The sequence below is a fragment of the Trifolium pratense genome, linkage group LG3 (assembly GCF_020283565.1).
Source record: "Trifolium pratense cultivar HEN17-A07 linkage group LG3, ARS_RC_1.1, whole genome shotgun sequence".
In the NCBI taxonomy this organism is placed as follows: Eukaryota; Viridiplantae; Streptophyta; class Magnoliopsida; order Fabales; family Fabaceae; genus Trifolium; species Trifolium pratense.
Window position 1 is genome coordinate 4,335,585 of NC_060061.1, and position 13,876 is coordinate 4,349,460.

Here is a 13,876-nt window from a genome sequence, read left to right on the forward strand (position 1 = left end):
GATGAAAAAATTTAATTGTATATTTGGTCTAATGTTTATTTTAACTTTTAATTTGGTATCTTGTGTTTAAAAAATTTCGAATTCACCCTTTATATTACTAATGTCAATATAAGTTTGTCATTTTTGTTATCAACTCTCTCTCTGTTAAATGATCCTAGTAAAAAATACAACTAGAAGATGATGGTAAAAAATTACATTAATTAAAAAGTAATTCCTAACTTGTCATTGTACAAGTTTTTTATAAAACATCCATACATTTAATTATAAAAATACATTTACTTGCCCTCCATAACCAGGAAAGAGCCACACTTCCTCTTACCATAGGAAAAAAAAAGAGCTAAGTTTAGCAATACAATCATTATAAAATACACAATATAACCCTTTGGATTAATGAACTAGATATGTTCTTCCTCATCACATTTTGTATCAACCTCTTCTTCATCCCAATTTTTGATATCTTCAACACTCCCATAAGCCCAACTACACAACAAGAAGTATAACAAATTAACCAAACCTAAAATAGTGAGTAACCAATAGTAATAATCATAGTGCCCTTGATTAATATTTGATGATAACCAACTAACTTCACCTCCTCTTTGTGTCCCAATTTTAACAACCTTAACTATAATACTAGCAACCAAATTTCCTGTCCCAAATCCAAGAGCAAAAAAAGCAACAGCAATACTAGACATAGTTTTAGGAAATTGTGAATAAAAAAACTCAATTTGTCCAATCACGTTTAATGCCTCAGCAAAACCAACTAAACAATGTTGAGGCACTAACCACATTGCTGACATGTTCACTACACCTTTAGGATTATCTATAAACCCTTCTCTAATTGCTTCATTTCTTCTCTTTTTCTCTACTAATGCTGCCACTAATGTAGCTAAACATGATATTGCTATACCAATTCCCATTCTTTGCTTTAAAGTTGGTCCTTTTCCTTTCTTAGTGTATTTTGTTAACAAAGGAACTATAATTCGGTCATAAATAGCTACCCATATGGTTAAAGTGAGGATTCCAAATGCACCATAACTTGTTGATGGAATCTCAAACTTGTGAACCATTCTGTTCATTGTTCCTGCTTGGACCACAGAAAATGATTGTTGACTTATTGTAATGGCAATTGTGATGCCAGTTGACCAAATTGGAAGGACTTTGATCACTGCTTTTAATTCCTCTACTTGTCTTACTGTACATAAACTCCATGGATCAGTTGGCATTCCATTAGAATCTATATCCTTTTCTCTGTTCTTGATAATGCAAGCCTTGTTCAAGAACCTATGGAGAATCAAAACATATTGAATTAAATAATATAGACTGATATAATATAAGTTGCGAAGTAATCGAACACAAATCCAGCTTCTCAGCTATATTTGAGAAGTCGGGTCCGTATGGTGACTGCAATATTATGAATTGACGCACATTGGTGACCGTTGAATTAAGATTATATAGTCAGGTTTACAAGCTCAATATTTCTCAAATAGAGTAAACAAATATAAAATTTTATCAATTCAACCATCGAATATTACAAGATTATCTATCAACAATTATGAACATTAAAATATAGTAGATAGTTGAATGTTTATTTATAGTTAATATTTTTATATTTTAATAATACATATAACTTAAATTAAGTTATTAATTATTAAAATCATAGTTTTTCAAATTTTATAAGCTTAAATTTTTAGTTTGATGATTAAAATTAATGAAAATTGACATATATAATATACACACATCCAAACTTGCATCCGTCATGCAATAAAATCTTACTAGTTTGGTCAAACCGCGACTCAATCTTGAAATTTGATTGGATGGACAAAAAGACAAGGGATGATCTAGACCGCATTCACTAACTACACGCAATTGCACAGTTAGGGAGATCGGACGGTCAAGATCTCACAATCTCTTTGACTGCACGATTGCGTGTAGTCAATGACGTCAGACAATCCCGATTCCATAAATTGAATAAGACAAAATAATACCTTGCTTTATCCGTAGGCTGAACAAGATTAGAGCCACTATGGAAATACCACAAACCAGAGTTGTTTGCATGAGGAGGAAGTGTCAAGTGTCTATTTTTCCATGATGCAACAATTACTTGAGCAAATCCAGCAAGCAAAGTTTTGTTTGGTTTCACTTTAACATACATAAATGATCCCATGAAAAACATGACAGAAGAAAACAACATAAGACCCACAGGAATACCAAAACCAATAATCCATCCAGCTTCAACTTGAATGTATACTATGAATACCACTGAAAACATTACTGAAACACCAACTGAAACATAATACCAATTAAAGAAACTCTTCATGATTCTCGCATTTTTCGGATTTTTCGGATTGTTTATTTGATCAGCTGCAAAAGCTAAAGAACATGGCCTAATACCACCAGCTCCAAAAGACATTAGAGCAAGTGAAGTGAAAAGAAACAAGTATTGCATTCCTGTTGCTGTTTCACATGTTTGTCCATTTTTGCAATCTGGCCTTGCATGCCTAATTATTGCAGTAAGCCACAACACAATTAATCCCTACAATCAATTAAAATATGGTTAAATATTTTTTAGTGTTTATAAATATAATCTGGCCTAAGGACGGATTAGTATATGATAATTAGCTTACAAGAAGGTCGATAATTGTTCCCCAAGCAATAACACGATATCGACCAAGACAAGAATCAGAAAGAAAAGCACCAAAGAGTGGCATAAAATTGGATCCAGCATTCCACAGAAATATTATGATAGCTGCAGTTGAAGGGTCTGCATGATATTCACTCAGTAGGTACAAAATCATGTTCACATGAAGCCCTACATTTGCAACCTTCTCAAAAGCCTCATTTGCTAATTCAATATATCAAAAACAAAACAACAAAAAGTTAATTATAAATCACAACCTTTAAAACTGATCTATATATAAAAAAATTAAGGGGTCATCACCTATGATAAAGGGCATGGTTCTATATCCACCAAGCTTTTTCCTTCCAACATGTTCTGTCTCTATGGCTTTGTTTTGCTCAATTGACTCCTCCATTTTTCTTCTTCTGCATTCAAGGAAAAGTTTATGTTATACACATTAATATAATTGAATTGAATTGAATTGCTAAGTTACTCAATAAATTAAAAAAAGAGAGATACGTTTAGAACAAGTATTAATGGACAAGAATTAGCTCTTGTTGTAACTCAGCACCGCCAAAAGTATAACTCACCTTAATACAACTGGCTAGCTAGCTTCAATTCATGAAGTACGTGCACCTCGTTCTTATCTAAAAATAATTAATTTGTCACATATCATCAAGATTTTTCCATTCTTGTAATTGTACGGCTGAATAAAAATGTTGAAAGAATTTTGAGTACACGTTTTTTCTAATTAAAAAATAAACGGGAAAAAACAAATTATTGTCATATTGTGTTCAGAACAGATTAATAGGACTAATATAGAGACGAGATAAGAAATGTCACCCTACAATAAATAATAGATAATCACGTATTCACATATGACTTGAATGGTTAGTCTTTGTAGTTTCGTGCAGATACGTAGTAAATCTTGTTACACACTGCGTGCGTGCGCACACACTATATACATATAGCTTGTGGAAATGGAAACCATAAAAACACAGTTACAGCTAGCTAGCATTGGCCATTTCTCAATATGTCATTGTCTCTAAGTGCGTTAAATATTCCCCTTCACTAAAGGTAAGAGTGTGTTTGTTGCTAGCTGTTAATGTGATTTCCTCATTTTCTTTTGTAATCTTGCTCTCGAAGTGATCCTGTCATTGTTAAATGGGTGGAAGAATAAATAAAGCAGGATTAATTTCAATGAACTAAGTTTAATAGAAATTTTTTGGCAGCAAATTGTTACTGTATTATTTAGAAACGTTAAGTGGAACGTAAAGGTTAGTTTAAGTGGATGGATGCATTCCAACGACGGATCAAATGCTGCAAAATATTTGTAACAATTTTTTTCTTCTTTCAATTATAAACAAAATTGAGAATAAATATTTATAATTAAAAATTAAATTGAAATTTAAAATATTAATTTGATTAATTGACATAAGATTCTCCCATTGGCAATTTTTTTCCATAATTATTTGACCAAAATAATCACATTCAAGAGACACGAAATAGAAGCTTCTCTCCCGATGTAGTTAATTTGTCACATTGCAAGATACTAGACCTAACAGTTGGTTTATTAGTAATTTAAAAACATATAATGTCCATATTTTGATTCAAGATTTTTTAAAATTAATTGATTAAATTAATGAAAACAAAAAGGATCTCATTTGAATGAAGATATATGAAAAGTGGAAACAATATTTATTTGATCTGGTGTGAATGTACAAAAGACATACTATATTAGAAGATGAAGAGAAGATGACCTGTGTCTATTTGAAAAGAATCAAATGTGAAAAAGTCACCATAATCTCAAAAATAGACATGAGTTTATAAGGTAGGACAGTAGGAGTGGATAATCACTTTCTTCTGTTCTAAAAATTCTCACCCAAACACAACTAAAAGAATAGAAGGGAAAAAAGAGAAAAGATGAATGGATAAAATTATAGTTTTATGCATATATAGCTAATCACATATGACATATCTACATAGAAAATCAGTCTATATGTACAAGACTCTTTTATGTATAAACCTTTGAGCTATATACAGCCCCTAATGAACCTAGAAAATGCAAGCATTTCTAAGGTTTAATTAATGAATTTAATATTATCAAGTAAAGTTTAGCTCCATATATTGGACTAGTACAAAGAGTATCTTCTTTTAATTCATTTCCCACGCCTGCAATCACCAGAAATTTTGCTATTGTTAGTAAAAAGCTCTACTATTACATTCTATTTATATCTGATTTAGAAGAAGACATAGTAGTACTTCTGCTACTTGGTATATAGATGATATAAATATGCAAACTTTTAAAGTATGACCATCTGAAGTGTGAAGTGAGAATAGAATATAACAAATTGAAATTAAAATTCAAGCAAAAAGTGTATGACCTGAATTTGGCCATCTGAAGTTCCAATCACCAAAATTTCTTCATTGCTACCTAGAGCCATGCAATTAACCTTACAGTTTGTACCCAACTGTAATGTGCCAACTTTAACGAGTTTCTTCTTATCCCAAATTTCTACAGCACCTCCCTTGCACCCAAGATAAATTAATTCTGAACTTACTGCCATAGCCCGCACTTCTGATCCAGTTTGCAGTGATCCAATCATACTGTAATTGGAATTGTTCCATATCTTGATGTATATGTAAATCAGTCAGTTAACTATGGTGTGGAATTGACATCCGTAAAATTAATACCAAGAAGCTCAAGAAATTTCTATGCTTTGGAATTCATTATATCATGAATTGAAACCTGATGTTTCTAGTAAGAAAAAAGTATTTATATCTTTATATATACAACTATATTATATATGTGCAAGATACCTTTATCGAAGTTCCGTCCAAGGAAGAGCCAGCTGCATATACAAGTTCACCATGAATTTGCATTGCATGAATAGGATATGCTTTCCCAAGTAATCTTTTATAACCACTTTGAATATTACTGATAGTTCCAGTGGCCAAATGTATCTCCTGAAACATCACAATAGTATTATCACAATTGTGTTGAGATACCATCACATACTCAAGTATAGCATCACATTAGGTTTAGGCTATGCCACAATTCTTAAAAAACTTGATACCTGAACACTACTGTCGTGGCATCCACAGTATAATCTTCCATGTGCATGAGCCAAACACTTCACATATTTATTAGAATTTAACAACTTGGATTCTCCATTCAATGACTGAACCTGATGAAAGACAAAAGTAATTACAGTACACTTTTAAGCATTAGATGGGAAGAAGAAGCAAATCTGTTCCAAAAATTAATGGCTTGCTAATCATTTTTGGATAGAATCAGATAGGAAGGAAACGGTACAATATCCAGCTCAAAGCAAAATATCAAGTATAATGATTGTGTGAGAGAGTGCAGGCATTCATAACGAGAGGGAACTAAGGTTATTTTACAATCTTGCATGCATACCTTGATACCAGTCCCCTGCGGAATGAAACAAGTTGTGCTATTGGTTACAACTAAATTATGAATCTGGTCCTTCATATCGTTCACCTGCTCACAATGTATTTCTTCTTTTCCAATAGACCAGATCTGTTATTCAACGAAACAAAACTTTTGTTAGCAGGCTGCCTGACATTGAGACGAGAACTGCAGAAAATTTTACCTTTGCAGTTCGATCAAGTGAACCACTGTAAAGTCTGTCACGAGATTCTGAAATTGTCAAGGTTGTCACAGCCTTAACATGTTCTTGGATCTCTTGCAACAGAAGTAATAAGTTATCCTTTAATGTCCAGACCTTCAAAAGTTACAAAGTATTTTCCAGTAAGCTCATATCACTGTGAAGTTGTTGTATGCAAAGCAACAATGAACCAAACATTTTGCTAATGACAAGGTATACATATCCTGGCCTTTTGAAAGCTATTAAATCTTTCATGCAAATGGCAAACACTATTTCGTAAAAATTTACTCCTTTTTGCAACATCTTATCTGTTTCTTAACGCATTTAGCTCATGCTCATACCCAAGTCTACCTTTAGATTATTGCACAAATGGAAAATTTGATAATGTGATAATTTATTTTCTGATGATTTTAAGGAAAGAAATATTTAAATAAACTATAATAGATAAACGTAGAAATCTATTATCCGCCAGACTGCTATAAAAGTTATATGTTTGCTTCAATAATTGTAATCATGATACATTAGAATTTACACTGCATTTGAAATCCTAAATTTTATTACCTTGATGCTTCCATCTGTATGGCCTGAAATAATTTTATCCTTGAAGCAAATGACAGACAACACTTCTCCATTCTCTCTGCAATCTTCTTGGATTAGCTCTTTATGTCTCCAAATTTCCTGTTCCAATAAATTTTTTAAAATCATCCACCATGCCTATCCAATAAAATTGTTTAAGACTACACCAAACTTACTGTTTTAGGGTCATTCTCATCAACTAGAACTTTCAGCATTTCAGATGCCAAGGGAGAGAATCTCTTTAGCTCTCTCAAACCTTTTAAGATATCCTTAGCGTAGGAAGCAGTTAGATCACGTACACCGTCTGAAATTTATAATATCAAGTGCAATCATCATACTTCTGCTTCACATAAACGACATACAGGAGTTTAAACACATAAATCTACAGAAAGGTTCATAGGCTCGCCAACAATTTTCATCTTTTTCGAAATGACTAATATGTATTTGAGTAATTTATGATGCTTACAAGAACTGCAAATCGGATGTTATTTTCCTTCGTAGACAAGATATTTTTTCTTATTATCATCTAGCTGTTCTAATTTTTTAAAATCAAGGTTGTTACAAATGGCCGTATTTCTGAAACTTACCAGAGAAATGAAGAAAGCTATTGAGAGCAAGCAAAGAAAGGATTTTGTGTTCTACGCCCTTCGCTGAGCTTAATTTATTTACAAACTGCTTTAGCAAACAGACACGGGCTGCTCCTTGTATCCCTGTATCTGGTAGAACGGTCAGCATGTATATGAGCCACGTAGCTGATATAAAGCACGCTGAACGTAGTTCTGGAATTCTGCTCTTCATGCCATCTGCCAAAGCTTCAAAAATTATACCAAACTCGTGGCTAACTAGAACAGATGCAATTTTTCTTTCCCAATCATCTGCCGCCTTCTCTTCTTCCTGTTGATTCCAAGTATATGGCGTTATTTTTAAAATAACAGAACACCAAACAATAAAAAAAAACTAAAAAGGAAAGTTTGGGAAGCAGAAACAGAAACTCAAAAAACTTTAAGTGTGTCAAAGAGCATTACTGGTGTTATTTCGATTTCTGAGAAGAAGTTGCTCATATGATCCACCTGTACATCACTTCTGGGACCTTTGTCAATACCTGCACGTTTAAGAAGGACTTCTCTGATAAGAGGCTTTCCAGAGAAGCTGAACCTCCCTTGCAGTGACATGATCGTATTAGCAGCTGCTAACTGGGTAGCAGGGAAATCTGAGTTCTTCAGGCATGAAATAAGAGTATCTATCGCCTCTTCACGGTATATGCTCATATTTCTTGGTTCCACCTGAAAACGGCATGATGAGTGCTAACTCCCTTGTAAAAAGTGTAAATAGAAATCATAAACCAGTTCCTATTTTTAAGATTTAGCTAGTACTAGTATCAAATTCTAAGATTCATACCAGAAGATCAAGTTGGAGTAAGAGACCGGCCATGACTGGACATTGATCTTGAAGGGCTGTCTGCAAATGAATAAGAAGAGTATGCATGGTGCTAAAAGGTCCTTCTTCCTTTATAATGTGGAGGATTCGTTCATTGAATGTTCTCCTGAAAGGAACCAATTGGAAGATATCAGACATAAACTAAAATATGGAAAGTAATTAACTTTACTATTTGATGTTGTCAATGCATTAAATGTTATGTTTTTTGATAAATATTTTCTACTATATGTTAATTCTTTCATCTTTGTCTAAGTACATACATTAAGTAATAAGTTAGCTACTATTTTGGTTAACATAATCCTGAATACGAAACAAATACCTATTTAGTTTGATCAATTCAGAAAAAAATTCAACAATCTTGAAACGCTCTACATCAGTTGCACAGATGAAGGTTTCCAGAATAGGAGACAGCTCTGCTTTATCAGCAATGGTGTTTCTGCAAGTCCCATCCTCTTGCATGCATCTCAATAAGATCTCCACTGCAGCGATCCTTTCTTCTGCCCATTCAGCTCCCAAACTGCCAGCAATAGCTCCAATGGCTTTTTCAGAGAACAAAGTCTTGACAACTGAAGACGCAATTGTCTCATCACTGCTTCCGATAATCTGTGCCAGTAGAAGAACTGCAGCTGTTGTGGGATTTAAACACATCTTAACCAAGTCTTCCTCTTTCTGACTAAAAACTTCTATGAGGGACTCCACTATGGCCATCTCAGTAAGAGTCACAGGGGAAGGGTTTAGGAGATACAATAGCACAACAGCCTCTGTCAACCCTTTCTTGAAAAGAGCCATTATACATTCAACGTCAGTGTCTACACGCGTGAGAGTCTGAATAACAGCATTGTCTCTAGAGCCCATCTCGGACAGAAGGAAAACTGCTGCCTGTAGCACATGGGGTTCAACAGAATTGAAAAGTATCTCCACAAACCCGTTAATTATTGGAGGTTTTGATAGCATGCTATGGATATCCACTCCCAGATTCCCTCCTCTCCACAATTTATCAATTTGAAGAACCGCCATTTCAGATTCCTGGAGAATCTCTGACATGTACAGGTTATTGATTGCACAACGTAACTCACTAACCATCCCATCAATGGTGGCTTGTGTTATGACACTATTAGGAGAAGCCGAAGGCATTGTTGTCTTTACGTCTTCCTCGTTATCTTTGTATGGACTCTCGCATGTTGGCGGGGCTGAGCTGGGATTGTGTTCTTTCCAGCTAGCAACTAGTCTTTTGAGCACATAATTTGTCTTAGGTAGCTTGGTGTTTTGCAGATTCTGACGAGTGATAGGACAAGCTGTGTTCCCTCTATTGAACCATTCCTCAATAGCTTTACGTTCATATGTCTGACCAGTCTCAAGAGTCACTGGATCATCAAATATGTTACTGGTTATTGGACAGACAAAGTCTTTAGGAGGTGTTTGCTTCTCACTTCCATGTGGGGGTGTGATTTCATAGTCTGCCATTGGATAATCTGGGGAGCTAGGAGCAGGAAGAGTCCAAGTTAAAGAAAATGCAGCAGACAACAAAATATTGAAGAATGGTTTTTTAATATATATACCCCCTGGATTCTTTGAAGATAGCTTGCATTTGTTCCTGGGTTTGGCTTTGTTGAGGCTCCAACAATGCTATATTTTTGTCTTTTTCCTACAGGACATAATTCAGCACTTAGCATCAAAAGAACAAAAACAACAAGCATAGAAAGTTCAGTCCTCATTGGATTTTCCGTCTCTAGGTGGCATCAATTACCTCATTTTCAGCTTCAGAATCCGAAGAAGAACAAAGTGAATTCTTATCCAAAGAAAATTGAGTTTCGGTGGCTGAGTTTAAATAGACCGGTGTTGTCCAATAATTTGAAGATTTTCGGGGATTGAGGACTCCAGAAGAGACTCTTTGAGGATATAATGGTGCCTGGGAGGACCTATTGCTGGAACTGCTGCTCAAGTATTCAATAGACGTATCCCTTTCGGACCATATTGGCTGCAGGAATCAGTAGAAAAGGAAATTACAGAATGATCATGAAATGCATGTGCCTTAAATCATCAAACCAAATGCAAAGAAATATTGGTTTTCTCCACAATCACATATTCCAGTCTATAGCTCCTCCAAAATTCCAAAAACCAACGGGCCTTGGTTTAAATACAAATTTGTTTTCTGGCTATTAAGAAAAAAAGTATCACCAATACAAAAATCATCAGTTCATTTATAAAAAGATAAATAATAATAATCTGTTCATCTAATACTGGAGGAGCAAATCAAGGATCCAGACTATATGCACAACAACTAGCAAATATTGACCAGTTCAATTTAAATAACATCTGCATACTAAGGTTTCCCCAAATGAACAACGAACGACTACTTCAGTTGTGTTTACAGAAAACACGTCCGAAATAGCACATAAGAAAATTTGTTACAAATTTTTCCCCATAAGAGACTTTAGGAGGTGCAAAATTAAAAATCACACAGGCCAACAAAATCTTCAAAATACATGTCCAATTAACATATGTGGTATCAAGATTTTATAATTGTAGTGAAATTACAACATCAAACATAAACATTTGTAAGTTGATTTAGTTAAAAGTGACAAACTCATAAACAAAGAAAAAGACAACATTACATTATACCGTCCGTTCTTCAACACAGGCATTTGCATTTCCTCCTTTCTGTCCTCTCCACCATCGTTGCCACGGCCACCTTCTACGGCACTCTTCAATATCAACAACGGTGGACTAATTGTTGATTCTTCGTCTTTATTCACCAAAACCTCTTTAAAATACACAGCAAGAATCCTACAATTCTCATCCAAAACCTCTTCATACTCTCTCTCCAACTCCCTCAGCTTTGACGCTTGATCACCACTCACACTCGACAACAACTTGGCGTAAGGCATAACAACTAACTCATCCGAAGCCGAGTAGTCACCGGTGTGGCGGCTCGGTGTTTCAGAAGTTGACGGCAAAATCCGCGTTCTCTGTTCATCAAACCACCGGAAAACAGGGAAAAGGTGAAGATAAAAGAGATGCTCGTAGAGAGAAGGTGCTATTTCAGATCGAGCAAGCGAAGGATTGGAATTGAAGATTCGGAGGAGAGTTATTGCGGATTCGTCGGGACAGTCACGGAGGGTTTGAATAAGGGAGAGGAGGAATGAGGAGAGAGGATACTCTGGAAGAGGAATAAGAAGCTTCTCGGCGAGGGAGAGAGAAGAAGAAGAAGAAGAAGAACGAATGGCGGAACTGGAGAAGGAAATGGCGCTTTCGAGAGCGTCTACAGCGAGGTTAAGTTGTTTTAGGGTTACTTGATTAGAGATTGAAGTTTCACGGTGGAGTGTTTCAATGAGGCTGCGACGGAGTTCTGATTGGTTAATAACGCTGGTGGTGAATGCGGTTATGTGACGGAGGATCTGAGCTCGTGTTGTGACGGTTACGGTGTCCATAGCGGTGGTTTGATCGGAATGGGAGTTAACTGTGAAGTGAGGTTTATGATGTTAACGGAAAAAACAGTATTAACGGATTCAATTTGCGGGAACGAAAAGTCTTGAAACGAGACGGCAGTTTGGAAAATGACAAATTTACCCTTGTGTTAAAGTAGTAATTAGTCAAAACAGCGTTCTCATTCTGAAAGGACAAAGGTAATTTCGCGGCTTATAGTTTATGATTTTGTTCATTGACAGGTGTATGCGAGTGGAAGAAGTAAGATCAAAAGAGTGGGGACATTTTGGTAAATCTATCATCGACTTTGAAATGTGGCGGCAAGATACGAACAAGTGGGACCTGTTTTGCCGCCCAGCCGGCTCGTTTTGACTGTTAATCACGTCATCCGGTTTCTGGATTTTGGATTCATGCTTTTGATTTGGCAGAATAATTTCTTATTGTTATTTTATGAATCTTTCATTGCTGGATATTTACAAGTTCAACTTTGTAGTTAATTAATTGATTAATACACTATTTCATACCATCTATCTACTAGTAGGATAAATTTGATGGATCGATGAAAAATTCTTTCTGTCTTTAATTAAGTTAAGCCTAAAAGGCTATGGACCATCATAAATTATCATGTGTGTCACGAAAGTTTCTCTCCCAGTTTCTCAAATTTGGGAGAAGAGAGGGGAACATAATTTTTCGTGTACATAATCTATAAGCTCAAATGAACTTAATGTAGAGCTAGTTGGCCTGACCCAAGTCCACATACTTAACACATTCTTCTTTTATTTGGCACATATCAATAATGCCTAAATAGACCATGCTCGTGTTTTTACCGGCCTACCCACATACTCGGGAAAAGGCGCGAGACATGAGACAATTGTTGAGAATAGGAATATTTTGGGAGGGGTTGTCGTGTTGAAAACATATACCCAGAAGAATGTGATAGAGCAAAAACTAAGTTACTCATTCATATGCTAAACACATAGGCTTTGATCACAATACATCATCGATAAAGTCGATTGATATTACTTATATTTCATTTATGTATTTTTAAAAATTCTAACCCACCCTAAAAGCATGGTAGATGGAGCTTTGGTTATTGTTTAAAATTATGCCTAAACGTAAATAGTCAAACAAGTAATAAAGTGACATTTTTACGAGAATAGATTATATATTATATTTCGTGAGCAAGTTAATTATATTTTTAGTTATATATATATTCTTATGCGATTGTAGTTACATATATTTAGCTTGATTCTCGTGAGTTTAACTAAGTTGGTAGAAACATTACATTATATGTAGGGGTTAGAGACACTTCACTTATTCACCTTAAGAATGAAATTTTTAGTTACTACACAACTTGACAAAAAAATATATACATAATAAAACCCCGTGAATACAACTTAGTTGATTAGGACATTGCATGTAATATATGTAGGACCAAGTTTTATTCGCCTTAAAAAATGAAAGAAAATCAAATCAAATATTATTTTTTTATGTAGCCTAGTGGTTAGAAATTCCTCTTAAACTAAATAAGCAAAGTGTTTGAGATTTGGGTTTTAGTCCGTATTTATACAATGTGACGTCTCTGCCAATTAAGCTAAGTTAACATGGACAAATCTTCATATGTTTAATAAATAAACAAAGATTTTTTTTATATCCCCAATTTTTTTAAAAAAAAAACTGAATTTTTTATCTTTTGAAAGGGTATTTCAGTATTCTTATAGGTTTTTTTTTGGGATGAGAGGGTGGGAGTTATACAACTTTTTTGGCGAATAAAGGATGGATCTCTTTAATAGGAAGTAGTGTGGGCTTCAAATTATAATCCCATTTAGAACTTCTTTTTGCGCCCCCGGCTTCTCTTACGTCTCCAAAAATTCCAAAAATACACCCTCATTATTTAAGTAGCAAGTGTTAAAGGGAGTAAATTTTTTAAAAAACACAGTTTCTTATTTAGGTAGTGAAATCGTAAATGTAAAATCTGAAAAAATATGGTTCGCTACTTAAGTAGTGAACCTCATAAAATCTAATATTTATGTCCCTTCATCATTCCTTTTACCCATATGAAAGTATTTTTATAAAATTAAGCCTTAAAGATAGGAACACATGTAAAGAATCTCGCTTTATTTTCAAGTATATCCAATTTAAAAACAAATATAATCTTTCTTTATTTTTATTGTTTTTGATAGAAATC

At 34.5% G+C, this 13,876-nt stretch overlaps 2 protein-coding genes across 5 annotated transcripts; both read right to left on the reverse strand.

Annotated features, from left to right (window-relative positions):
* Positions 1-178: 178 nt before the first annotated feature.
* Positions 179-3,850, reverse strand: LOC123915475 (protein NRT1/ PTR FAMILY 1.1-like). 4 transcript variants are annotated; one of them, XM_045966607.1, is made up of 6 exons: positions 3,466-3,850; positions 3,208-3,264; positions 2,939-3,042; positions 2,625-2,842; positions 1,986-2,533; positions 179-1,281 (listed from the first exon to the last, which is right to left on the reverse strand). In XM_045966607.1, exons 3-6 carry the CDS (start codon positions 3,030-3,032, stop codon positions 396-398), a joined length of 1,746 nt encoding a protein of 581 aa, XP_045822563.1. In that variant the 5' UTR covers positions 3,033-3,042; positions 3,208-3,264; positions 3,466-3,850; the 3' UTR covers positions 179-395. The 4 variants fall into 4 exon arrangements, with proteins under 4 accessions (XP_045822563.1, XP_045822564.1, XP_045822562.1 ...); XM_045966608.1 differs by having other exon boundaries at positions 3,461-3,850; XM_045966606.1 differs by having other exon boundaries at positions 3,208-3,850.
* A 1,156-nt stretch (positions 3,851-5,006) lies between these two features.
* Positions 5,007-11,219, reverse strand: LOC123915476 (putative E3 ubiquitin-protein ligase LIN-1). Its single transcript, XM_045966610.1, is given in 15 exon segments — positions 5,007-5,104; positions 5,107-5,247; positions 5,438-5,584; positions 5,695-5,805; positions 6,039-6,161; positions 6,235-6,366; positions 6,811-6,927; positions 7,002-7,129; positions 7,413-7,719; positions 7,851-8,108; positions 8,224-8,368; positions 8,582-9,742; positions 9,822-9,907; positions 10,010-10,240; positions 10,878-11,219. Coding segments are annotated over 15 exon segments (3,393 nt in total). The 5' UTR covers positions 11,151-11,219; the 3' UTR covers positions 5,007-5,071.
* Between the last annotated feature and the right edge of the window lie 2,657 nt (positions 11,220-13,876).

What these genes read in the sequence shown, in the direction of transcription:
- LOC123915475 (XM_045966607.1), bottom strand. Translation starts at nt 3,032, where the DNA reads ATGGAGGAGTCAATTGAGCAAAACAAAGCCATAGAGACAGAACATGTT. An exon ending in GAACAATTATCGACCTTCTT is followed by an intron (nt 2,534 to 2,624) that starts GTAAGCTAATTA and finishes AATTGATTGTAG; the next exon opens with GGATTAATTGTGTTGTGGCT. An exon ending in CAGCCTACGGATAAAGCAAG is followed by an intron (nt 1,282 to 1,985) that starts GTATTATTTTGT and finishes GATTCTCCATAG; the next exon opens with GTTCTTGAACAAGGCTTGCA.